The sequence below is a fragment of the Phyllostomus discolor genome, chromosome 3, assembly GCF_004126475.2.
Source record: "Phyllostomus discolor isolate MPI-MPIP mPhyDis1 chromosome 3, mPhyDis1.pri.v3, whole genome shotgun sequence".
Classification (NCBI taxonomy): domain Eukaryota; kingdom Metazoa; phylum Chordata; class Mammalia; order Chiroptera; family Phyllostomidae; genus Phyllostomus; species Phyllostomus discolor.
This window is the reverse complement of record NC_040905.2, coordinates 50,061,217-50,086,882: the sequence shown is the minus strand read 5'-3', so window position 1 is coordinate 50,086,882 and position 25,666 is coordinate 50,061,217. Positions and strand designations below refer to the sequence as shown.

The window sequence follows — 25,666 nt, the reverse complement described above, 5'->3', positions numbered from 1 at the left end:
AACGTTACTTTTAACATCTCAGAACACATAAAAAGAATGAAATGTCGCTACCTAAAAACTGAAAAGAAACAAAAGCTACAGATCAATGTCACTTTCTTTCTTTCTTTTTTGATTTTAGAGAGAAAGAGAGAGAGAGAATATGGATCTGTTGTTCTACTTATTTAATGCATTCATTGATTGTTTCTTGTAAGTGCCCTGACCAGGGATTGAACCTGCAACCTTGGCACTAGGGACAAAGCTCTAACTAACTGAACTACCTGGCCAGGGAAATCTCCCTCCCTCCCTCCCTCCCTTCCTTTTCTTTCTCTTTTTAGTAGATTTTATTTATTTGTTCTTAGAGATGGGGGAAGGGAGGGAGAAAGAGAGGCAGAGAAACATCAAAACATGGATCAGCCGCCTCTCCCATGTGCCCCAATCAGGGATGGCAGACAACCCAGGCATGTGCCCTAACAGTTAATGGAGCCAGTGATCTTTTGCTTTGCTGGACAATGCCCAACCAACTGAGCTACACCAATCAGGGCTGGGCAATCTCATTTTCAAATGCAGAAATCCTAGGTAAAATATTAGCAATAAAAACGAAGCAGCACCTTAAAAGTGATAATTTGTGATCAGGCGGGATTTGTTCTGGGAATGTGAGGATGGTACTATAGACATTAATATGATTTATTTTATTAATAGATATAGGGAGAAAATACAGTTATTTTATTAAAAATTGACAAGGCATTTGGTAAAATTTTAATGTCCACAGGAATTTGGGTACTTCTTTAATATATGAGTGTCTGCTTCCCTTACTCTCTACAATTTGGTATAAATGATCAAACTGGGTCTTTTACTGGGTGATTTGTGCAAATTCATTATTTGTTAAAATTCTTTACATCTGACAAATGTATTGAGGATAGTTTTACCAGAATCTTTCCATTTTTATGTATTCAAATATATCCAACTTTCCTTTTATAGCACTAGGGTTTGTGCCATACTAAGAAAGGTCTTCATTATTCTAAAACTATATAAAAAATTATCTATTTTTTTCTTTATGCATTTAATATTTGATGTTTAAATCTTTAATTCTTCTGGAAATTATTTTGGAAGAAGTATTAAGGAAAGGTGCTTTGTTTTTCTTACATAGTTGGCCTGTTGACCCAACATGAGATATTAATTAAACTTTTGCACCAATGCCTTAAAATGCCAGCTATTTTCTATACTAAGTTCCATAATAGATTTGGGTTTATTTCTGGACTTTCCCTGCTCTTCTACTGATTAATCTATTGAAAATAATAGTATCAAAACTGTTTCAATATCTGTACCTTTATAATATATTTTAACATTTAATAGATGGTCCAACTAATTTTTATTACATAGTAAAATGACAAAAGTTTTTATGGAACAGACTTCTGAAATTATAATATGTAATTCAGAGGGAAACTATTTTATCCATTTTTACCTTTTTGTGAATGTATAACAATGAAAAAGTGACATTCACTGGCCACCTACTGTGTGAAAAAACAGAAATAGATGTTAAGGTTCATTAAGAAGCTTCCTTCGAATGGGGGCATCTGTGTGCTTACAGAGTCAGTGTTCATTCTCTCTCACACACACTGTCTTGACACAATCAGTTTTCATCCTCTGCCTCCGTCTCACATACACACTCACATACACACACAGTATGGTTAAACTTATACACACCTGTTTGATTTCTGTAACAGCCAGAGTAACTGAGAACAAGACTGCCTGACTAATGCTGCTCTGACAGGAAATGTTACAGGCTGATTGAGTTCACTACAGATGCATTCCATCTCCTTCACCATTGTCCAAGTGTAGCCTGAAATGAAAAGGAAGAAATTTAACTTTTCTAATTGTAATACTAAAGTCAATTAAATAAAAATTAAATTACATATGCAAATTCATGGGTAATTCATATAAATTTCCATTTGAATTCAAAGTGAATTAAAATACCACTTAATGCAAGAAAATATTTTGGGTGGAAAGTGTAGATAAAAATTAAATTTAATATTGTGCCACAAGTGATCTACAGCAAATTTAACTAAAAATTAAATATTAAAAAGAACTGATTAATATGACAAATGCAAAGAAAGCAAATTTTGACACAGTGGCCCCTTTAAAGATTGTAAGATTCTTAGGTACTTGCTCATCATTAATAGTCTCTATAAGCTAAGATTTTCCATTTGTGTTAATTAAGCTTTCTTTACCAAGAGAAGATGGGCACTATGTGTTTAATAGCTGTTTAAGTAATAATTAACTTCAATTTTTAAAAATTTATTTACGTATACTTTTTTATTGAATTTATTAAGTAACATTTAACTTCAATTTTTTAATTTCTGGCTAGTCTAGATTTCAAATACATTTTACCTAAAATAGAAATAGTGGTGAAATTGTCTTTTATATATGTGTGTTTTAAATTATTTTAGAACATTGTGGAAAACACTTAACTGTTTTATAAACAATTTCAGAAAAAAATTGTATTTTTAAAATAACCCTAAACTCTATTAAAAGCAGGTCGTAAAAGGTATTGGTCAGTGAGAGAACATTTTACAGAAAGCCTACATGAACATATTAGTTTAGCAGCTAAATTTCTTATGAAAGAAGAAGAATATCTGATTTCCTTTAAAATCTGAAAAATTATATATTATATTTAGAAAAAATTGCTAACAGAAGATAGATACATTACTATAAACTTATAAACTGTTTTTTTCTCAAATTTCTAGCCTAAGAAGTAAGAGAGGATAAAACACGTGCTGGTAACAACAAGCGCCACTGGGGAACAGCAGCCTTAAAACCCTCACCGCCAAGGTGACTTACAGAGCTGGTTTAACCCCGCCCAAGCCTGAGGGTAAAGCCTGAGTTCAACAGTGACTAAAAGGCGTTCAGGATCAGTAAGGAAGTTATTAAATCACTTCTAGTTTACCTTCTTTAAACGCCTTAAATTTTAATGCTACATTTTTAAATGAAACTAATAAAAACTTAAATGATTAGAACATTAAACTAGAATCAAGTTAAAACATTATTTTTTTCTCTCAATAGTATCAATTGTTGGTCCAGGGGGTTATAACCTAAACATCACTACTCACTAGATAGCAGTTATTCTAATACTATGTTAGACTTAAAAACTTTGTATCTAAAAACAATAACAGCAAATAAGTAACTTTAAAAATGCCCTGAACACAGGATAAAGGCTAACATCTCCACAGGTTCTGAATACCTTCTTAGTTTATAATTTTTACCATATGGACAGATGTCCCAGAGCGTCTGATTGCTCACTGGCTGTTTACCTGGAAATCACTACCTAGGGACATATGAAGAAATAGGAAGATGAATTAGTGTGATAAGTGTCAGCCAGGAAAATGAAGCTGAAAGTATCAGATGCATCTGTAGGTCTATGTGAAGAAGAGATCGAGCCCAGAGGAGAGTCACGTGGCCTCCTACTCCACTGTCAGGCCAGGGAGAGCGTGATGGCACCAAGGTCCCAGCACCTCAGCTGGAGCCCCCTCCAATGTCTAGGGAGCAAGTGCTCTTCAACCACACCCCCGCTACCTCCGGCCTCACACCACTGAAGAGCTCTTCTGACCACTTCTTTATCTTTCATCTGACACAGGGAGTTTGCTCCACAGTCCAAAGATAACAAAGACTGTAGAATATTTTACAAGTTCAAAGAAACCAAGTCAGGATTTGTTTAATGAGGCAGCTTTCATTACTCTAGACTTTGCAAATGAATATTTCTCTTGGGAGCTTGGTGACAGAATGTCACCAGTGAATGCAGTGTCTATCTGAAATAATAGAAAGAAGAACCATACACACATCTTTAGGACCAGACCTTTCTCTCCACTATACTCTTATATTTTATGGAATGTGTTTTTTGTTTTGTATTAAAGGTATTTTTATATTAGGAGTATATTTTAATTTGACCAAGAAGAAATACATTTTTGAAATTATTACCTTCATTGACTTTCTCAGGATGCCATCCTGTTGTCCAACCCAGGGAAAATGTCACGTCTGGAAAGAAGGATGTCACAGTGTCTATAAAAGGTTTTGCATCCACTACTCTGCTATTCCCATTCGGACCGGGAAGAATATCAGCATTAATCCACATAGGACGCCTCAGATGCCTCTTCACATTTTCCAAGAGCACCATGGACGGTTCTACAGCTGCCAGACTGAAAATACAGTTTGTTGTCAATGAGAGATATTCATAAAGTAAGAGTAAAAAAAAGTTCTTTTAGACTGGTGGTTTTAATGTTCTCAAATTCATAACAAAAGTATAATACAACAGTCCTGGCCAGAAGGCTCAGTTGGTTGAAACAGCATCCCGTGCACCAAGGGTTGCAGGTTTGATTCCCTGTCATGGCACAACCTGGGTTTCAGGTTTGATCCCCAGTCGGGGTGCAGTACAGGAGGTAACGGACCTCCCTCCCTCCCTTCCCTCCTCCCTGCCCTCCTTCCTTCCTTCCTCGTTCCCTTCCCTTCGCCTTCCCTTCCCTTCACCTTCCCTTGCCCTTCCCTTCCCTTCCCTTCCCGTCCCCGCACCTCCCTCCCTCCCTTCCTTCCCTCCTTCCTCTCTCTCCCTCTCTCCCCTTCCCATCTCTAAAAATTAATAAATATATCCTCAGGTGAGGATTTTCTTTTAAAAAGTTTAATACAACAACACCTGAATTTAAATAAAATCAAAGATCACATAGCACCAGAGAGGAAAGTTAACAATATGCCATTTGCAATATGTCCGACTTATTATTCATGAAGGCACCTTAAAGGTTCTATAAATGTATAAATAATGACAATTGTGGACAGATGGAGGTTTCAAAACTGCATATTAGGATAACCCAGTATAAAAACAATTTAAAAAAAGATACAGTCACTCATAAGAGAATATATAAATAAGGTTTTAAAATCAGAGAAACTCATAACCTACAAATTCACACTGATGAAAATACTCAAAGTGCACACAGGCACCACATCTCTAGTAGTGGCTCATGACCTTGGAGAAAGGAACCTTTTTTCCTTCATGTATTCTTGTGTGAATCTGGACAACAAACGCATTTCTGAAAATGATTGCCAAGTGCAAAATTATAAAATTTCCCTAAGGCTTTTATAAACTTCATTTTTCCCCTTTATTTTAAATACATTTTCTGGAAAGTAGGGACAAGTATATTTTAGTTACTTTTAAATAAAAAAGCAACTTCACTCTTTTTATTTCCCAACATCAATTCTGACAAATAGAGATTTGGAAACAATAAGATTTAGTTGTTTTTTAATTTTGTTTATACTCATACAAGGACATTTTTTCACTGCCTTAGAGAGAAAGGGAAGGAGAGAGGAAAGGAGAGAAACATGGATGGGTTGCCTTGTGCCCAGATCTGGGATTGAACCTGCAACCTAAGCATGTACTCAGACCAGGAATCAAACTCATGACCTTCCGGTTACAGGATTACACTTTAATGAAGTGAGCCACGCTGGCCAGGGCAACAATAATATTTTAGTCAGCTTACATAATTTTTCCTTTTAAAAAATATATACACAAACTTTATAGTTATGATTCTGAACTACTTCTAAACATTTAAGACCTATGTTGAGTTCAGGAAAATTAGCTTTTAATGAAAACTGCAATGGGAAGTGAAGAATTTTGGAGATGGGTGCTAGAGGGAAAAACATTCAGCACCCTCTTCTCACATTCCTGTCTTTCTACCTAAGGGACTGAAATCCTTTGGCCTATGCTTTCTACTGCTTTCACTCCATTGCTGTTGGGGCCCTCTACTTAATTAGAGAAACTGATAGCCCATGATTTCTTGGGTCTTGTTTATTCATGAGCAAGGATACTGTGCATAAAACCAGAGGGGAACCAGCCTGCAGCCTTTCACTCTGCCTCCTATTGTAGTAAGCTCTTTTTCTCCTTCTTCTGCCCCTGGAATGGAGGCCCTAGGTGTGTGTGGGGGGTGGGGGGATGTGTGTGTGTTTAAAAAATTTTTTCAATTACAGTTTACCTTCAATATTAGTTGGTATTGGTTTTAGGTATACAGCATAGAGTCAGACAATCATATACTTTACCCAGTGTCCCGCCGATATTTCCAGTACCAACTGGCACCATACATGTTGTTACAGTATCATTGACTATATTCCTATGCTGTACTTTGCATCCCCATGACTATTCTGTAACTACCAATCTGTACTTCTCATCCCTTCACCTTTTTCACCCAGTCCCCCAACCCTTCTCCTCTGGCAACCATCAGCCTGTTCTCTGCATCTATGAGTCTGTTTCCATTTTGTTGTCCATTTATATTGTTCTTTAGGTTCCACACATAAGTGAAATCATATTTTATTTGGTTTCTCTGACTGACTTATATCACTTAGCATAATACCCTCTAGGCCCATCCTTGTTGTCACAAATGGTAAGATTTCATTCTTTTTATTGGATGCCTTAGACTTTAGTGGAGTAATAAACTCGGATCTTGCAGACTCTAATTTAGATGCTGTCATTTCTCTGTCTCAAATGCTCTCTGCCTTGAAGGGTATCCATACCATGTTAAAAACCACAATTCTAAGAATCTGACATTGTACTCCCTACAAATTTTCCCATTTTTAGTAGCAAGTAACTTGTACTTGTAACTCCAAAGCTTACCTGTCTGCAAGTCCTACGGGGATGTGCTCTTCCTGGGTGCAGTAGGGGGAAACCCTGAAACTCTCTTCCAGAAAAGACTCTGATTTCTTAGGAAATCTGGTGTCTGTAGAGGTTGTGAGAACTTTTTAGGCTTTCTCAATTCAATAAGCTGACATGGGGCTATTTAACATTGGTTTTTCCATTTGACAATATCTAGTGTCAAATAGCATTTTCTCCCCCAACCTGAAATTCCACCAGCATGCATAAGTGTCTACCAAAATGTAAAGCCTGTGCTATAAGAAGCTATGACACAGAACATGATGAAGGAAGAATTTAATACACATATCCATTTTATATGTAAATATTTTATTACCACTATGTAGAATACAAATGCAAAAGTAATGCTGCTTTCCCTTAACCAGAACTTAAATAAGAACAAAAAAACCTATATTAAGAAAAACATAAGCCTTACTAAGAAAAAATTAAACTTTTGTTGTTATAGTTCTTAGTTTTCTAGAACTTGACAAAAATAATTCTAGAAGAGTAAATGTGGAGGAAAAACCTGGAAGATCAACATTGTAATATTGCAGAATGGCCTATCACTCACTAGATATTCTATAAATTCCATGTAACTCTGATTGAAAATACCAGTGGCCAACATTCTCACTTGTTCCCTGTATCAGTATTAGGTTTCCTGTGAAGAACTGCCGAAGGTTTTGCCGTGCTGATCACTCGAAGAGGGAAGTCTTGAGCAGAATACTGCCTAAAATTTCTCTTGCTTAGTACTTTCCTAAATCTTTAGAAAGAACCACAAACTTAGTTTTTATAGAATAGGTATTTTTCTAAATAGTTACTTGTATGTCAAACTTCTGAGTATCACATCCTATTTTCCTATTAATTTCATTTAGAAATGGGCGTAACAATAAAAAACATACTCAAAATTGTAATAAACCGTTTAAAAATACATTTAAAAGAAATAATTATCATCAGGGACAGTTTTGTTGTTGTTTAATTTATTGATTTGAGAGAGATGAGACACACACACACACAGATTTGTTGTTCTACTTGTTTATGCATTCATTGGTTGCCTCCATAAACCTTGACCAGATATCAGATATCGAACCCACAACCTTGGCACATTCAGATGATGCCCTAACGAACTAAGCTGCCTGGCCAGGGCCCCCATTTCAATTTAGATAAAGAGCAAAGTTAAGTTAGACATAAGAGGATATTAACTTTGTCCCACCACCGAAGTTATTCTGTAACAACCAGAAGATTGACATATTTGTACAAATACCATCTTGAAATCCAGCTTGATACCTTTATTGCTTTTCACAACTTCAGTCAGCCACTCCTGTAGAGTATTATCACTGCTTGATTCAGGAGGATGGGCCATGATTGGCTGGCCATGGTCTGACCCATTACTTGCAAGGAGGACATCAGCCTCTATCATGTGAGCAGTACCTGTCCAAATAAAAGAACTTAAGTTAATGCTAACAAAATAGGGGCTGCAGAAGATTCCATGTCTGGTAGTCTTCTGAGGAAGATAAAAAGAAGAATGGAAAACTACCATTTACTGAGTAACTACCAAGTACCAGGTACTATGCTAGGTCTTTACACATTGCTTTTGTTTTTTACAAATGAGCAGCCATTTGGTGAGGAGTTAAATATCATTCCCACACAGTGTTTAAGCTGTTTTCATATTATTTAATTTCTTCCCAGTATATACCAAAGTGAGTATACAAAGAAGGCTTAATAACTATTTATTTAGTTTCTGAGAATAAAAGTATTACTTTTATCTTCTTACTCAATTAGAAACTGCAAATATTTATTGCTTATGTTTCAGATTCTTTTCTTTGACTTAAAGCTTTAGCTACTGTTTAAAAGCTGTGGACAAAAAGGAGCCACTTTCTAAACCTGACAAGGTCAGGGAAGGCCCTTGAGGCAGGTATTAAAACTCAGAGACCAGAAGTAACCACATAGGGTGGTCTTGTGACAGGACATAGCTGAGCAGTAGCCATTCTTAGGTAGAGCTGACTAGCAGCCATTCCCAGATAGCAGCCATTCCCAGATAAGCAGTTATCTCAAAGTCGTACACTAACCCCCGTTTTAGCAGCTGCACTCCTTCCCCTCCTCCTTCTGCCTGTGTAACAAGCATATAAGGAAACTCCAGCTTGAGCTCAATGCCCAGAATTTGGATTTTTTATCTCCTCTGGGTCCGCATGTGTGAATAAACCCCACTTCACAAACTCCGAGGCCGTCTGAGTCGTCTTTTCCGTAACACTTTGGTTCCCTGACCGGGAAGCAACTCACACGAGCTGGCTGTTGCCTCCGGTGAAGGTGGCCGGGGGCGGCTGGTGGGGCCCAGTAGTGATATGGAGGCGCAAGCACCCCGGTGATTTTGGGTCCTGAACATCCCAGGCTTTGCAGGCTCAGCCCCCAGACCACTCTTTGACCCAGGCTGGCAGGGTACGAACTGGTGGTATCTGGGAAGGTGCCAATCTGGAATCTGGTAAGTGCCCCGAGGACCAGGAGCCCAAAAACCAGGCCCACTCTTGGAGTGGAAGGAGGGACCGATCACCCCTCAGGCTGGAAGGCCCAGGCAGGGCTCCCACAGTTCGGGCAGGTGGGAACATAATAAACTCGGTGTGTTGTGTGTGAAGGACTGTGTTGGTTGCCCCACGGGTGGAAGCCTACAGAGCGTGAGTGAGCCCAACCTGCAGTTCCTCCGTCTGTCATACGGCATAAGAGGGAGTTTAACCCGAATTCTACACAGGCAGCCTTAGCTAAGACAACCTAAGTGCCGCGAGAGGGGTGCGGCCAGGCGGGCGACCTGAGAGTCCCTTCCCTTGTCTGTCAGCGCCGATGGGAGAATTCATCATGGGGAGGGGGGAGTCCTGCCACAGTACTATATTGCATGTATGTTGGAGATCGGACAGCAAGCCATGTGAGTATGCCGCCATTTAGGGTAAAATGGAGGATGAGCCACGTGAGTGCCCCACCGTGGAGGGTGGAGCGTGCATGGTTGTCGTCATCTTGGATGATGAGTCACGTGAGAGCCCCTCCATCTTAGAACTGGGCAAGGTGCCAGGCTAAGGGCTCTCTTCAGATTATAGGCTGTATGCTGCTGCTGTGTTGGCATTGCATCAGTCTGGTTCTCTGTGTAACTGGTTCTGATAAGAATGGCTCTGGTTCTGAAGGACATGAACTGAGGTCCAAGGGTGAGCATCTAACCTATAGGGTGTTTGCAGGGTCTGAGCTTCAGAAAACTGCAGGATGTCCCTGCAAATCTAGGGAATTTTAGTGGAAGGTACCTGCAGTGCCAGGGACTTTGGGCTGCCACATGCTCAGTTTAAGTATAGTCCTTCCCAGAATGGGAAAGGAACCAGGATTAAAAGAGAATGATGGTTAAATCTGAATGAGTAAAATTATGTATAAAGAGTGTAAAGTTTTAAACCTGGAGTTCTGGGAAAAGGGCAAATTTCTAACATTAGTATTGTTTCTGATCAGAAACCCTCTATACTTAAGACCTGTTTAAGGTCACCTGTAAGACCTAAGAAAGGTCGCCTGTAACCGGTCGGGGAGAATGCCTTTGCCACTCGGGACCCAGGAAAGGTCATTTGGGGCTGATGAGTGTTTCAGCCAGAGGCAAAGCAGCATGTCTCTGCCAAAAGACCAGGCCTGAAGGAGCATGTCTCTGCGAGGCACCAATGGACGCATTGGTGCAAGAGAATGCCCCTACCTGTGTATTGTTCTAGAACTCTGTGTTATGGATTTTGCTCTGTATCTGCTCTAAAAAGGAAATTGAAGATTCTAAGGAAGGTTGAAACTTCACACTCTGTAGGAAAGTAAATAAAAATAATATATATTTATATATATATATAAAGTATAATGGGCCACAAGAGTTTTGGATAGGTGTAGCATGCCTTGTACACCTTCCTCCAGATAAGCCATTCTTTACTTAAGTTCCTGCCTTTGTCATTTAGTGTTTATGATTTAATTGGGCCTTCCAACTCTTTCCAAATCTGTCATCTCCAGAATATGACCAGGATGCCAACGATCTAGTAATGCCAGTCTTTGGACACCATGCCTGCAACTTTCTGGGGACAGCCAACTCACCAGGATTCTGAAAGGTCCTTCCCCTTACAGGAAAGACTCCCTCCGTGCTGCACCCCCCCCCCTTTCAGGGCACCCCTGACCCATGGATAGGTAGGACAACGTCCATTTCCAGCCAGAAGTAGTTACAAGACGATAAGACCTTCGTCCATTGTCCTTTAAAAGAATTTAAAGTGAGTGTATATCTGAAATGAGAGATTGTTACAGGGTGCAGCCAAAAGAGGGGACCCCAAATGGGCATTTAAAATGGGGTCCAGAACTCAAGGCATCCAGGAGATTTTAAGATGTCTTCACCGCTTCCCCCACAGGTGTGAGTTGGGGGAGGGACACAGAGCAAGAACATGCTGTTTTGTACAGCAACAGCTTTACAGCTAATCCATGGCATAGTCATTTGACATACCTATAGCCTTTGGCTGGTCACTTAGATATGCTGAATAGCTGTGGCCATACTCTGGGTCAAGGAAATAAAGAAAGATTCCCCCTGCTCAAGATGTGACTGGGAGGGAAGTCCCCTGAGTTACAGCACCTGCGTGGGAGCTCAGAGAAAATTAGCTCCATAACATGGGGCCACACCTGCCCAGACCTATGGATGGGAGTGGGTACCGGCCCGTCCAGGATCTGGGGGCTGTCAATGAAGCAGCAGTCACCCTCCACCCAGTCGTTCCAAATCCATACACCCTCCTAAGCCAGCTTCCCCCAACAGCAACATGGTTTACCTGCCTTGATCTGAAGGATGCCTTCTCCTGTATTCCTGTGGCACCTTCCAGCCAACCCATTTTTGCCTTCGAATGGAAAAATCCACACACAGGGGTCAAGACTCAATTAACTTGGACTAGACTGCCCCAGAGGTTTAAGAACTCCCCAACCTTATTTGGGAAAGCCCTAGCAGGAGACCTGAAGCCCCTCGCTAAGGGGGTCCAGACCTGATGATTCTGCAGTACATGGACGACCTCCTCCTGGCGGCCCCATCCCAGGAACGGTGCTGGGAGGGAACCCACACGCTGCTGAAGTGCCTGGCTGAATTAAAGAAAGAACACCAGAAGCACATCCTGAACACACTCCTACCCTTCACGTTGAGTTGCAGAGGGCACGCGCTGTGCTGTGTATCTGAAGTGCCCCCACAGCCATCTTCGCATCCCTGTCGTGGCCCTTCACAATGCCCTGTCGGGTTCACCTGCCCCAGCAGCCTACGAGCTCCCTCGGGGTTCTGGTGCGTCACCCAGTGCAGTGCTCAGCAACCAGGCTTGTCGGAAGTACTCACAGTATGATCAGAGACTCGCACAGAAAATGGAACCTTAGCTAAATTCTACAAGGAAACTAGACTGCCCTGGACAGACTTGCTGCCACTAGCATTGCCTAGGTTGCAGGAATCACCCCTTGGATCCACTACAGCCCAGCCAAAACAGCAGCAGATCCTGAGGACCTGAAAACTAGGCCTGCACCTAGAATACCCACACGGAGGCACCAGAGGATGCCAACCAGTAAAGAAGACAACAAGAAACGGATCATTGTTCTGCAGGGTACCTGACTCTAATTGACACCTTCGCAGAAGCATTGGAAATTGGACTAGCAACTGTGATCGCTGCAGAATGGAATCCTGAGGAGCAGATCACCCTAGGAATAGTTTATCTCTGTTTGGTCTCTGCATTTGGGTTTATTGTATGCTTCGCTTAACAAATGTGGCCCCTGTCTCAGTCCCAGCCTGCAAATATAATACCCCCAGGCACAGGATTATGCTCAGCGATAGAGTGGTCTCTTACTATCTCCCAGGGTCAGCTTTCAGCTCCTCCACTGTCATGTCATCGGGTTGTGTTCAGCCACAACAATCCCTCTGCACTTGGGGAGGGAAAGTATACCGGACTGGAGTGATATCCAGGACCATAGGATACCAGACCCGGAGATGTCAGCCATATGGGATCCTGCATCCTCCGGACCTTGGTCCAGCACCTGAGGCCACAGTGACTCGTAAGGCAGCCACCAAAGTGTTAGCCCTCCAGTGGTACCAACACCAATATCAGCAGTTGCAACCTTCCCAAGGACCTCAGCCATATAGCCATGCTATATAGTGATGCTAAAGGGATAAAAACACCTTATAGCATCAAAGGGAAGATTGTGACAGGACATAGCTGAGCAGTAGCCATTCTTAGGTAGGAGCTGACCAGCAGCCTTTCCCAGACAGCAGCCATTCCCAGATAAGCAGTTATCTCAAGGCCGTACACTAATGCCCGTTTTTAGCAGCTGCACTCCTTCCCCTCCTCCTTCTGCCTGTGTAACAAGCATATAAGGAAACTCCAGCTTGAGCTCAATGCCCAGAATTTGGATTTTTTATCTCCTCTGGGTCCGCATGTGTGAATAAACCCCACTTCACAAACTCCGAGGCCATCTGAGTCATCTTTTCCATACAGTCTGAACATAAAATTTCTAACTAAACGTGAGTCACTGCAGGTAGTCACATGCTAGGCCTTTAGCTTCCTTAACACAGGTCAATCTTTACCTTAACTGAGCCTGTCAACCATCTTTTTGCATCTAAGATAACATACCCTAAAATGTCAGAGCAAGTCCCTTTTTCTGGACCCCTCAGAGCACGAGACCACAGAACTCCTATTGTTATCTTGTTCCTCGAATACCATCTCTCTGTGCTGTAAATGTTATTAACTCTCCCTTACCAAAAATGTAAAAAACGTATGTGTATCTCCATTTAACTCTTTATCCAATCTCAGCGATTTCTCCACTTTGCTTTCTCCTGCCTCCCTAATCAATGCATTTCACCCCGCTTATATCTCCTTTGATTCTAATGTATACAATTAGAAAAACCTGCCATTCTCTGGAGCAGTTTCTCAGTCTGTTGAGATTTGCTTCCCAGCAATTGTTGTCAGTTTGGTTCACATAAACTCATAAAAATTCTGTACAGGTTTGGACATCTCTTACATCGACAAAGCACACATCCCTGGAATAGGTGATAAGCTTCATCAGTCGCTTAGCATGAATGTGTTTAGCAGGCTGTGGTGGACTGACTCCAAAGGTGGCTGACAATTCCTCCTACACATATATATACCCTCTTCTCTTTTTTCTCCCCTCGAGTGTGGGCTGACCTTGTGACTTGCTTAACCCAATGGAAGATAAGGGAAGAAAAACTGTCAGCTCTAGTCCTAGCCCTTAAAATGACCGGCAGCTCCTACTTTCATCCTCTTGTAAGGCAGCTGCCAGGCAAAGCGTTCAGGCAAGACTACTGAGGACAGCACCATGAGGGGCCCCAGCCTCCACCACACAGAACAGAAGAACCACCAGCTGACCCACAAAGTCATGAAGAATTATAAATGACTGTTATTTTAAGCCACTAATTTTGAGGTTAGTTTATTATACAGCAGTAGACAAAAAATAGTTATCTGGAAGTGGAACATCGCCATAAAAGCCTGAACATGGCACTGGCGTTGGGATCTGGTGGAATTCTAGTAGGGCGGGGAGTTAGATGAGCAATGAGGAAATTCTTATTGGAAGCTTGAGAACAGACCACCAGTTTTATATGGGAATGGAACTAACTGTTGGCAACATTGCCACTTGTAGCAACTGATGAAAGACAGAAAGGGTACCTAACAAATTTGCAGATTTGGCTAATGAGTTTTCCCCACAGAATATTGAACATGCCACTGGCTTCTGTTAGCTGCCTAGATAAAGAACGGGAAGAGAGAGTGAGTTAAATAATTAGCCACTCAGATTTTAGCATATAGAAATATTTCCAATTCAGGACTTGTGCTGAGTTAGAAAATGAAATCTATTCTCTTCAGCTGGCAAAAGATTCTCAAAGTGAGAGACAGCCTCAGGAAAAAGTCAAATTCAGAATGCTGCCTGTAAACTATGACCTCTGGGTTAAGATGAAGTGAAGGGTGAAATTATAAGACCATTTGTTAAGAGAAAGATGGTGCCTCATGTACCCATACAGCTGGACAAAAGAAATTCTGGATAATTGAAGGGCGTTGTCTCACAGCATCCTAAATAGCGGACTGAGGTAGAGAGAGGTCTACCTCCAAGAGGTTTGGAGCTAAGGTTTTTGATTAGAGGAATGGTTTATAACTTGATATACAGAAAGTGCATTACATTTTTAATTGTACTATACCCACTTGGACCCAAAGAGCAAAGGTAGTTCAGAAAGGGAAGGGTCTGTGGGCTCTCAAACTTCCACAAGCAGGAAACAGGCTGAAAGGCTACTCGGCTGCAAATCTAAGCTATTCTCCCATAAACATATAAAGGTGATCAGCAGCACTGGGCTTTAGGGAAATGCAAATATAAACAATAATGAGATAGTAATTCATACATACCAGGATGGCTATAATGAAAAAGACAGTAAAAGTTGCCAAGGATGTGGAGAAATCAGAATCCTCATTCACTCTGCTGGTAGGAATATAAAAAGGTGCAGCTGCTTTAGAACAGTTTGGTATTTTCTTAAAAACTTAAACACAGTGTTACCATGTGACCTAGCAATTGTACTCACAGGCACATAGACAAGAGAAGTAAAAACATGTCCACTCAAAATTTGTATACAAGTGTCCAGGTTCGATTCCCAGTCAGGGTACATGCCTGGGTTGCAGGCCATGACCCCCAGCAACCCCACACTGATGTTTCTCTCTCTCTCTCTTTCTCCCTCCCTTTTGTCTCAAAAATAAAAAAAATAAAATAAATCTTAAAAAATAAAGAATAAGAAAATAAAAAAATAAGTTTGTATACAATTGTTCATAGTAGCATTATTTATATTAGCTAAGAAATGGAAAAACACCTAAATAGGTCAGCAAGACATGATATAATATACAGTTAAATATTATTCAGCCACAAAAAGGAATGAAATACTGACACATTACAACATAGATGGATGTTGAAAGTATGCTAAGTGAAATCAGCCAGTCACAAAAAGGCCACATATGAAGTGAAGTACAAGCTGCTACCCTGAATTTTGATTCTGGGGTCAGAAGTCCTCTGAGGAAGTGGCAATTCATAGCTGATACCCAAGGATGCATAAGAGAGTAGCCAAGCAAAGGGGTGAGGAAAGAGCATTCCTGGAAAGCATGCTCATGACAGCCTGAGGAGGGAAGAGAGCTTAGCCATGTGAAAACTATAAGGACGCATGCTGGAATGTAAGAACCCTGTAACAGGTGCAGTTGGAGAAACAGGCCCAGTTTATGCGGGGCTTTACAGGTTATTGTAGTGTTTGAAGACTCCAATAAATAGCAACCCCTTCTCCATATGGATTCATGGAGAAATAAAACAACCAAGTTGGCTGATGGGGTTCATGGTATTACCTTTATCACCTACAAGCTAGGTCGAAGACACAGCTTAGTTGAGAGTTAAATGAGCTTGCCAACTCCTAAGTTCTATACCTCCCAGTTCAAACTTTGGAACAGCCTCTTTCAAGCCAAGTTCCAGCAAATATAATATGTAGACTGCTGCTTCCCATTGTCCAGGTGGAAGAGGAGAAAAGCACACTCCTTTGTCTAGAAGCTTTGATACATCAGCTCTATCCAGTCAAAAACCACACACGAAAAATTACCTTTACCTCTATGAGAATAATCAGTAAGGCAGACTCCAAAGGCACTTAGGGAAACAGCTCTCCTCCTGGTACAGAATGGTGTAGAACTAAATGAAGCCCCTTCCCACAGCTACAGTAAGGATTTTTAATGGAAAATCATTAAAGAGTTTTAAATTAAAAAGGCTTGATTCATGCTGAAAAAACACCACTTAGGATGCTAGGTAGAAAACGAATGGAACAAGAGCAAAAGTGGCAGCAGGAAAATTACTTACCAAATTAGGCTGACTCATTTAAAGTACTGGTTGTTTCTGGGGGCAAGGTCACAGAAATTCAGATTGGAGCTAATAAAGTAACTTATTACCTCACATAGATAGAAGTCCGAGGTAGGGCAGGCTCCAGGTGTGGTATAATCAGCAGTTGGATGATGTTACTAGGGTCTTCATGTCTCAATTCTTTGCTATCCTTGGTGTGTCTTCAGGCTGATTCTACTATGATGGTAAGATGGCTGACTATACCACTGGGGCCCATACTTCAGTGTTCATGTATTTCAGTGTTAAGGTGGGAAATCTCCTTTTGAGCCAGGTTAGATCACTTGCCCACCACGGGAACAATAATTGAAACAGCACACAAACCACACTGGCCAGCTTAACCAGTACTACTTCCTTAAAGCAGATCGATGATTAATACAGTCTTGAATTGTTTTATGGAGATAGCACTGCACATGTGTCCCCAGAACCAAAGGACTGGGATCTGACCAGAACTTGAACATTGGAACTCTTTCAGAAGCAAAAGGTCTGTTGTCCAGTAAGCTCCGATGCTAAGCCTCTTACCATAAATGGCCAAGTTCCAAACCTCCCCAAACTGCCCTGCCAGCTCTTCTGCATATCTCTTCCCAGTACCCTCCTTCAAACTCTCCAATTTTAAGCCATCAGGAACAGTTTTGAGCAACAGCATTCTGCTTCATCTTGAGGAATGCTAGCAGTAAAACAACCCTCATTTCTCTACTGCAGTTCTCAGTGTTCAGTGCTTGGTTCTGCTGGCGCTGGGTAGACAAACTTTCTGTTCCGAACAATATGAATCATCAAGGGAACTCCAAGCGCTGATTAATTTATTCTAATCCATCATCCACCCTGGGCCTAGGAATGGAATCAGAATCCATGTGGTTGTAAGGATTCCCCAAACTATAAAACTTGGGGCTCCAGTTGCCTAACGGGAAGAAAGGGGGACACTATCTGGATTAAGTAACCTATGAAACTTCCAAGATCAACACCAGACTGCCAGCAACTGGAGATGACTTACTGTTAGTAATTTTTTAAAACAAAGTTAAAAGGAAAGTATTCATATTTAACTAGATTATTTCTAGGTGTGAAATGTCTATATACCCTATTATGAAGCACACATTTTTAAGATTTTTTCCCAAATTTTTAGTTGTTGTTACATAGAAATACAATTTATTTTCCATTTTGACTTTGTCTTGACATTTCTAAATTTACCTATGAATTACAATAATTATTTGTAGAATATTTTTGATATTCTATATAACAAGAAATAAATTTATTTCTATAAGTTTTAATTTTTCTACCTTTTTCCAATTTTTTAAATGACATATAATTCACATACTATAAAAATCACTCTTTTAAAGTATACCATCCAGTGGTTTTCAGAATATTCAGAAGGTTGCGCAACCATCACCACTATCTAATTCCAAAAAATTTCATCATCCTGAAAAGAAACCCTGTGCCCATTAGCATTCATGCCCTATTCCCTATCCTGCCAGCTCCTGGCAACCATGAGTCAACATTTTTCCTGAAGCATTGCTTTTGCTAAAATCCATTTATTAATAATCACTCTGCCATTATTATGTGCCAGATACTCTTTTGGGTATTAGGGATTCATATTAAACAAGACAAAGCACCTCCCTTTGAGAAACAAAGAAAAACAATGTAAAACAATATCTTTACAATGCAAGAAATGCATAGTGAGATACATTATCTAGATACGTGATAGAGTAAAATGCAAAAAAAATGCATGCATTTTACAATAAAACATGAGATTCCAAGGAATTTTCCTTGCTGGACCAGGTCACTTCAAGCTATTCAAAAGCCATCTAGTGATAGACGTTTACTATCCTCTGCTGCTATAGCCAATGGGGGTACTTCATAGGAAAAGGCTGAGAGAATGTTACAGTGTTCATCTATATAATACAGGGAGATATACACAGACAGAGATTATAGACTATAGATAGATATAGATATAGATAGATATGATTATAGATGGAATTAGCAAGCCAGAAGTCTTGGTTTCTAGCTGAGGCACAAATACTGTCCACAGCAATGAATTATAAATTAGTATGCAATGGCTTCATCCATCCATTCAACAAAGAATTATTGAGCCTCTCCTTAGTACACCGTGAAACACAAAAATATGTAAAACACATGATCCTGGTCTTAAAGTTTTTGCTCAAATCACTACAGTATAATATAAGGAAGTACAATAATACAGAAGAGTTTCACATAAGACATATAAGAGGCAAATCACTTCTAGAAAATAAAAAAAAATCCTTCCACTATGGAAATTTGTTCATTTTGTAAACAAAATGAGATCCTTTTTTTTAAAGGAGCTGTTTATTTTTATTTATTTTATTTATTTATTTTTAGAGAGGGAAGGGAGGGAGAAAGAGAGAGAGAGAGAAACATTAATGTGCAGTTGCTGGGGGCCATGATCTGCAACCCAGGCATGTGCCCTGACTGGGAATAGAACCTGCAATGCTTTGGTTCACAGCCCAAGCTCAATCCACTGAGCTATGCCAGCCAGGCAAAATGAGATCCTTTATGAAAATGTTCATGTCACTTTATCACCCTGGTCAGTTGGTTGGAGCACTGTTCCATACACCAAAAGGTTGTAGGTTCCATTCCTGGTCAGGGCACATGTCTAGGCTGTGGGTTCGATTTCAGTCAGGGTGCATGTGCGAGGCAACCAATTGATGTTTCTCTCTCACATGGATGTTTCTCTCTCTCTCTCTCTCTCTCTCTGTTCCTCTCTCTCTAACACAAATAAAATCAATAAACACATCCTCAGGTGAGGATTAGAGGGAAAAATGTTTATATCAGCCTATAATTTATACTTGGATCATCTAAGTCTCTGGTACCTGTAAATATGCTCAGATGTCAAAAAAAAAGGGAGTTGAATTCATCTGTTATCCAGTGTGAATATGAGCAATCACACTGACTTACTTTTCAGCGCCTCCTTCAGCTGTGCCTTGTGGTTGGCTGCATGATACCAAGTGATCTGGGCACCGTCTTCTGTAGTGATCTGGTTATTTCTCAGAAAATACTGCAGTATATTTTCACTCCAAGATCCTAAAACAACAGCATTTACACAAAAAAGAACAGATTGTTTTACATGAAGTAAAAAAAATTTAATAAAAAAGCCACAGCCTATAATGAGAGAGAATAATAAACTAATTAAACTGAGAAAAACATGAGATGTTATAAAAAGATAGAGTATTATGCTGTGGCAGGTTAACATATATAAATATATAAACATGCTATATATGAGGTAAGTAATGATTAGTAAACAGAAGATAGTCTGGACCTCTGAAACATGAAAAAACTGGCAAGAAACATAAAAAAATGGTAAGAAACACATATTTTAAAGCAGAAATTTTCACATTTTGTCATCTCCAATCCTGAATAAGTAAAATATATATATAAAGCCATAGCTATAATAAAACTTCTAAATTTTGTACAATTTAATTGTTTTCTCCATCTGAAGCCCTGCTCTATATATATATTAACAATTTAGAATCTTAAATTACATATTTAATCACTCTCGGCCTTTTGGCTAAGATCAGGTGTAACATCTGTTCTTATCAGTTTAAATTACACATTTAAGCATTTTTACCTTCAGAGTATGAGTCTCAGCATCATTTATCTGAGTGACTAAGTAAATTCTTGAGTTAATATTCACAGATTTATCTATCTTGTACAAATATACATAATTCCCTTATTTATCAACTACTTTTTGGCACACATATTTCAATTAAACATTGAAATATGAGTTAACTGAGATTAACACACTTGAACCCAGATCTACTCCAAATGATGCTATATCCTATAATAACGATGAGAAAAAAGTAAAAAAATAAATAAAAAAAGGGTAAAAAACAATGCAAACAGGTCATCGGTAAATCTTACCTTACTAATTCTTGTTCATTTATTTAAACAATTTAAGTACCTACCAAGTGGCTGCAAATTCCCTATGCATGAGATTTTGTCTTATGTTAATTAGTTGTTACTTAGTTACACTCTGGCCTAACAACAGTTAAAAAACTAAAAATGGCCATCATGAGCTGCTGAGGCACTGAGAAAAGTAAAATTTGATTAGAGAATGGAGAAACATATAACTTCAAACTAACGTGCATGGACTTCACAACCACTCTGTATGTTGGGCTACAGAATGCAGGAGAAAATTAGCTACAGCATCCACTACCCTCCAGGCAGCTTCCTACCCTAAACACGTGGCCCTATGTAGCCTGATCTGAGATTTTAAGATGAAAATACTAGACCATCATTTATTAAATATTTAAGTTGTGCATTTTTAGAAGGTACATTATTTACAACAGACACGTATAACAATGCACAAATAATTAAATCTTAGTATAATTTCAAGATAAAGTATGTGATTAATGTAGATGTTAAGAATGAAGTTTTTGAGATACACCAGAAGATTCACAAAAAGGGTAATCATGCATGTCACCAGAAACAACTAAATATTAGTTAATGGTACGTACCAGATGTGTCCACAGCACCATTCAACTAAACACATTACAGTCAAAATTTTTATAAGGGCAACTTACAGATTAATGATAAAATACCATGACTCCAAAATTTAAAAATTTTAAGTAAAAAGTTCTCCTTGCTCTGTTAATGGATAAAACTGCCACCTGATACTTAGTCACAGCTGTATATATCATAGAATTTAAGAAGACTCCAATTATCTATGATCTAGGATATTTAGTACTATTTAAGTAGGCTGTAATTCTGAAAATTGGGCCAGGAGAAAGAAAAAATTAGTTGCAATTTTTATTTTTATTTTTGTGTGTGTGTTTCCTTTTTCTTTCCATCACCATTTAGTCACCTTATACCTCCCACCCCACCCACTGCAATCACCACACTGTTGTCCTGCAATTTTTAAAATTAAGACTTTTGGGCAAACAGTTTTAGCTCTACAGAAAAAAAACTGAGTGAAAGGTACAGTGAGTTCACATATGATCCTCCCCCTATTCTTACATCTTTTTGTGGTGATGAAAATTTGTAAAAATTGATTGTAGTGACAGTTACACAACTCTGAATACCCTAAAAAAGCCAATAAATTACATGCTTTGAATGAATAAATTGCAAGGTATGCAAATTATCTCAAAAAGAAGTAAAAAAGAAAAAAGTTCTTAATAAAGAAAAATACAACTTTGGCCCAAAAATTCCACTTTCATAAATTTATCCCATAAACAGATATGCTCACATGTGGGAAAATGACACATTTCATACAAAATATTTATTGCAGCATGTTTACAATGGCAAAAAAAGAGAAAATAACCTAATATCCACCACATAAATTCATAAAATAAATATGGTATATTCATGCAATAGAACATTATCAGCCATTGAAAAGAATGAAGCAAGCTATCATGTGCAGATATAGTGTACCTCAAGACACATTAAGCAAAAAAAAAAAAGGCAAGGTAGAGACTAATATATATATTATTCATTCATTCTAATAGGAAGAATAAGGATACCTGACCCCCAAAAGATATCTATGTCCCTAAGTCCCTGGAACCTGTGAATATGTTATATTACATAGCAAGAAGGAATTAAGGTTATAGGTGGAATTAATTTGTTATTCAGCTGACTTTGAGGTGAATATGAGGCAGGAGACAGCACAGGAGGAACTCTGAGACTGCATACTGTCACTGGCCAGCACCTAGCACCCTGGTTGCCAGGAAACGCCTTTTACCAATTAGGTGGATTCAATAGTAAACCCAGGCAGGGAGGAGGAAAGGAGACAGATCTCACACACTAACTCAGCAGTCCTGAGTCTGATCTGATAATATCACCAGGTGCTCCAACATCACAAGAAACACTAATGTTAGCAAGAAAGAAGGAAAGTTCCTTGAAATTCTATGTAGCATTTCCACTATCTGGGAAAGAAGGCCTTGAAACTGTGCTTTCATCCCAAGGCCTGAATGTGGGAGAGGGTCCCGGTGCCCAAAGAAAGAGCCCATAAAACAGCTTTGGTTAATTGCCTACCTCTGGTCACTACCTGTCTTAGGAGGGAGTCCCTGATGCTTACAGAAAGAGCCCATAACTTTGGAAAGTGCCCCAATTTTAATTAACTGCCTCCTGTCACGTATTTGCTTTACAAGATGAACAAATGGGGTCTGGAGCAAGATGAGGATTCGGGCTAACAGACCCCCACACATCCCTAAGTTTGGGTAGTCACATTCCCCCAGGAAAGCTGGTACCACATTTACCTGTTAATCAACATGTAACTTTTCCCCTCCTATCCCACCAACCACATAAGTCCTCAGAACAAAGGACTCTCTCTTTCTCTCTCAGGGGCTCAGGGCGCTCTTGATGTTCTTGGCTCTGGGGCCACAGGGCCTCTGGCCACCCAACCTCAGGCTGCCTGGGGACTTGACACCCTGGTCTTCAGCCGCTCTTTCTTTGTTGCCCTGCTTTGCCCTGAAACTTTGCCTTTCACCCCCTACTCTACCCAATCCTGCTCTCTTCTATGGGAACGGACCACTAATAAACTGATTACATGCTAATAGATTTGCTGATATGTAATTCTTTACATGTGTCAGCAAGAAGAACCAGGTCTTTCTGGTCAACAAAGATAGTAGTATAAATCACCCGGGTGGGCCCAATTTAATCACAAGGCCGTTATAAGTGCAAAAGGGAGGCACGAGAATCAGTGTCAGAGTACTGCAATGTGAAAAAGACTCAACCAGCCATTGCAGGCTTTGAAAATGCAGGAAGAGACAGTGAAGCAAGAACCCAAGCAATCGCTAGATTAGGGGTGTCAAACTCATTTTCACTGGGGGCCCACATCAGCCTCATGGTTGTCTTTGATGGGCCGAATGTAATATCAACTCCTTAACAGTTAAAAAGTAGTTACATTTATACAGTTCTAAAATTATTTTGGCCTTTTGAAAGCAACCACAGAGCTGATGTGGCCCCCTGGTGAAAATGAGTTTGACACCCTCCTCTACAGGATGAGAAAGGCAAGAAGGCCAATTCTCCCCCAGAGCCCTCCAGAGGGAGTTAATTCATACTGACACTTAGGTTTTAGCTTGGTGAGACCCATTTCAATTTCTGACCTCCAGAACTGTAATATATATCTGTGTTGTCCTAAGCCACTAAAAACTAATGCTGTTAAAAAAAGTTTACTTTTAGCCCTGCCTGGCATAGCTCAGTGGATTGAGTGCGGGCTGGGAACCAAAGTGTCCCAGGTTCGATTCCCAGCCAGGGTACATTCCTGGGTTGCAGGCCATAACCCCCAGCAACTGCACATTAATGTTTCTCTCTCTCTCTCTCTCCCCCTCCCTTCCCTCTCTAAAAATAAATAAATAAAATCTTTAAAAAAAGTTTGTTTTTTAAATAGTAAGAGAAAAGTTAAAAGGAGAGATATAGTGTATGATGGCAAGTATACTATGACCTTAACTATATTTTCTTAAAAGTTAGAATTGTTAGAAAATAGGAGCATACCATAAACTTACTACTGGTGCCTCTGAGTATTGTCATTATATGGATTTCTTTCCCACATGGTCTGCAATAAGCATGCATTGTGTTTACAGTCAGGAAAAAATTTAAACTGAGAAAAGGATGAAGGATACAATGTTAATACTCTGAACTCAATTCAGTTTCTATACATGAGTAATGAACAAGTGGAATTTAAAATGAAAAATAACACCATTTACATTAGCACCCCCAAAACTTGAAATATTTAGGTATAAATCTAACAAAATATGTACAAGATCTATATGAGAAAAACTGCAAATCTCTGATGAATGAAATCAAAGAACTACAAAGAGAGATGTTCCATGTTCATGAATAGAAAGACTCAATATTGTCAAGATGTCGATTCTTCCCAACTTGATCTAGACATTCAAGCAATCCTAACCAAAATTCCCCCCAAGTTATTTTCTGGCTACTGACAAACTGATTCCAAAGTTTATATGGAGGCCAAAAAAAACATAAGAGCCAACACAATATTGAAGAAGAACAAAGTAATGATACTACCCAACATTAAGACTTACTATAAAATTACAGTAATCAGGGAAGTGCAATATTAGTGAAAGAACAAAGAGATCAATGGAACAACTGGAGATCTCCCAAATAGACCTCCATAATAGAATCAAATGATTTTTGACAAAGGAACAAAGGCTATACAATGAAGCAAAGAAAGTCTTTCCCATACATGGTTCTCGAACTGGACATCCACATACAAAAAATAAATCTAGACACAGAACTTACACCTTTCACAAAAATTAACTCAAAATGGATCATAGACCTAATGTAGAATGCAAAACTATAACACTACTAGAATGTAGGAGAAAATATAGACGACCTTGAGTGTGTCAGTGATTTTTCACATATATACCAAAGGCACGGTTCATGAAATAACAGATTAGCTGGACTTAATTAAAAGAAAAACTTCTGCTCTGGGAAAGACAATGTCAAGAGAATAAGACAAGCCACAGACTGGGAGAAAATATTTGCAAAAGACACTGATTGTGGCCCCCTGGTGAAAATGAGTTTGACACCCCTGCTCTGGAGGATGAGAAAGGCAAGAAGGCTGATTTTCCCCTAGATCTGTTAAGGACTGTTACCCAAAAATATACAAAGAACTCTTAAAACTCAACAATAAGAAAGCAATCCAATTTAAAAAACGGGCCAAAGACCTTTGGTGAACAAACAATTCACCAAAGAAGATAAACATATGGCAATCATAAAACATATGGCAATCATATGCCTGGTGTTCCACAGGACGTATCCTAAGAAAAACACAAAACAAGCAAGTACAACTACATACCTATTGGAGTGGCCAAAACCCAGAACACCAATAACACCAAATGCTGGTGAGGATGCGAAGCAACAGGAACTCTCATTTATTGTGGGTGGGGATGCAAAATGACACAGGCACGTTGGAAGACAGTTTGGCAGTTTCTTATAAAACTAAGCATACTTTTACCATATGATCCAGTTAACTCCCTGCTATTTACCCAAAGGAGTTGAAAACTTCTGTCCACACAAAAACCTGCGCATGGATGTTTACAACAGCTTTTTTCATAATTACCAAAAATTGGAGGCAACCAAGCTGTCCTTCAGTGTGCGAACAGATAAACTGTGGCACATCCAAACAATGAA

General features: G+C 39.5%; 1 protein-coding gene and 1 non-coding gene across 5 annotated transcripts in view; one reads left to right on the top strand and one right to left on the bottom strand.

Moving 5' to 3' along the window:
* The window catches only part of FAM151B (family with sequence similarity 151 member B), a 45,594-nt gene that overhangs the window by 18,983 nt on the left and 945 nt on the right, over positions 1-25,666 (bottom strand). For all 4 annotated transcript variants that reach the window (XM_036020471.1, XM_036020472.1, XM_036020473.1 and 1 more), the window contains exons 2-5: positions 19,472-19,597; positions 7,905-8,068; positions 3,952-4,171; positions 1,684-1,819 (exon numbers count right to left, since the gene is read on the bottom strand). In XM_036020471.1, coding sequence (XP_035876364.1) covers positions 1,684-1,819; positions 3,952-4,171; positions 7,905-8,068; positions 19,472-19,597 — 646 coding nt within the window. The remainder of the gene's footprint in view (positions 1-1,683; positions 1,820-3,951; positions 4,172-7,904; positions 8,069-19,471; positions 19,598-25,666) is intronic.
* On the top strand, positions 20,062-20,247 carry LOC114513549. Its single transcript, XR_003685846.1, has one exon. It is a non-coding gene; the product is annotated as a U2 spliceosomal RNA (small nuclear RNA).